At 46.1% G+C, this 2037-nt stretch overlaps 1 protein-coding gene across 1 annotated transcript in view; it reads right to left on the minus strand.

Annotated features, from left to right (window-relative positions):
* The window catches only part of LOC119578555, a 19694-nt gene that overhangs the window by 14421 nt on the left and 3236 nt on the right, over positions 1 to 2037 (minus strand). Inside the window, exon 5 of the mRNA XM_037926124.1 lies at positions 1668 to 1822. Coding sequence (XP_037782052.1) covers positions 1668 to 1822 — 155 coding nt within the window. The remainder of the gene's footprint in view (positions 1 to 1667; positions 1823 to 2037) is intronic.

Genomic DNA, 2037 nt, shown 5'->3' on the forward strand with positions numbered 1-2037 from the left:
TTTATATATTATAATATATAATTTTATATATTATAAAATATATAAATTTACTTTTAAATATATATATTATATATATTTTATATATTATAAAATATAAAATTTTATATATATTATAATATTATTTTCTCTCTCTTTTTTTTTCTCTCTTTTCTCGTCTCTCTCTCCTTTTCCCTCTCTCTCTCCCTCCCCCCTCTCTCTCTCCTCTCTCTTTTCCCCTCCCCCTCCTCTTTTCTCCTTTTCCCCTCTCTCCCCTCTCTCTCTCTCCTCCTCCCTCTAAACTCTCCCTTTATCCCTCTCTTTTTCTCTCTCTCTCCCTCTTTTTTTTCTCCTCTCTCCCCCCCCCCCCCCTCCCCTCTCCTCTCCCTCTCTCCCTCCTTTTTCCTTTTTCTCCTCTCTCTCTCTCTTTTCCTCTCTCCTCCTCTATCCCACTCCTCCTCTCTTCCCTCTCTCCCCTCCTCCTCCTCTCTCCTCTTACTCTCTCTCCCCTCTCTCTCTCTCTCTTCCCTCCTCTCTCCCCTTTTTTTCTCTCTTTTCTCTCTCTCTCTTTCTCTCTCTCTCTCCCCTCTCTCTCTTTCCCCTCTCTCCCCTCTCTCTCTCCTCCTCTCTCTTTTCCCCTTTCTCCCCCTCTCTCTCCCCCTTCCTCTTCTCCTCACTCTCCTTCCCCTCCTTTTCTCTCTCTTTCCCCTTTTTCTTTTCTCTCTTTCCTTTTCCTTTTCTCTCTCCTCTCTTTTATCTTTTTCTCCTTTTTCTTTTTCTCTCCATCCCCTTTTTCCCCTCCCTCTTTTCCTTTTTCCTCTCTCTCTCCTCTCTCTCTCTCTCCTCTATCTCTCACTCCACTCGCTCTCTCCCCCTCCTCTCTCACTCTCTTTTTTTTCCTCTCTCTATCTCTCTCTTCCCACCCCCCCCTTTTTTTTCTCTCTTTTCTCCCCCTCTTCTCTCTCTCTCTCTCTCTTTTCTCTCTCTCTCTGTCTCTCTCGTTCAATTCCTCTCTCTCTCTCTCTTTTTCTCCTCTCTCCCCTTTTTTCCTCTCGGGCCCTCTCCTCTCTCACTCTCGTTCACTTCCTCTCCTCTTCCTCTTCCTTTATCTATCTACCCCTCTCTCTCTCTCTCTCTCTCTCTCTCTCTCTCTCTCTCTCTCTCTCTCTCTCTCGTTCTCTCTCTCTCTCATTCTCTCTCTCTCGTTCTCTCTCTCTCTCTCTCTCTCTCTCTCTCTCTCTCTCTCTCTCTCTCTCTCTCTCTCTCTCTCTCTCTCTCTCTCTCTCTCTCTCTCTCTCTCTCTCTCTCTCTCTCTCTCTCTCTCTCTCTCTCTCTCTCTCTCGTGATTTTGTCAGTCGTGACGAATGACTCGTATATGTACAGTCTTCTTTCTCACATTTCTTCTCTGTGTGACGACAATTGGTTCAAATAAATCCTCTCGGATTTCCGTTGCCGTTTCCCTTATCTATTCTTGTGTCTATCAGAGACGGTTGGTAGTTCGTCAGGTCTTTATCTTTGTGAAAGTAAAACACAAAACAAAACAAAAAAACGAAAATAAAGTAAAAACGAACATTAAGTAACTAGTTAGTAGCACTTAACACCCCTCTTTTCTGTTGCCTTTCTTTTTCTCTTACTGTCTGTCTGTAGATCCAGCGAAGGACCAGGAACTCGCCAGCGCAGGTACCAGTCGCCCCAGGATGCTGTGGATGGGCGTCGCCTGCAGATCCAGCCAACTTCAGGAGCTCGTCAACCGCCCTGAGATGCCGCAAAGGACGTCTCCTGCCTGGACCACCGTAGATCCAGACGAAGATTACGAGGACGTGTGAACGAGCATGTAGCCGAGGACCTGGACGAGATCTGCGAAGACAGGTGGACGAGTTGTCGTTGTTGTCGTCGTTGTTGTCGTCGTTGTTGTCGTTGTTGTCGTCGTCGTTGTTGTCGTCTGTTGTTGTCGTCGTTGTTGTCGTGTTGTCGTCGTCGTCGTTGTTGTCGTCGTTGTTGTCGTCGTTATTGTCGTCGTTGTTGTCGTCTGTTGTGTCGTCGTTTTGTCGTCGTTGTTGT

This window comes from Penaeus monodon, chromosome 11 (genome assembly GCF_015228065.2).
Source record: "Penaeus monodon isolate SGIC_2016 chromosome 11, NSTDA_Pmon_1, whole genome shotgun sequence".
NCBI lineage: Eukaryota > Metazoa > Arthropoda > Malacostraca > Decapoda > Penaeidae > Penaeus > Penaeus monodon.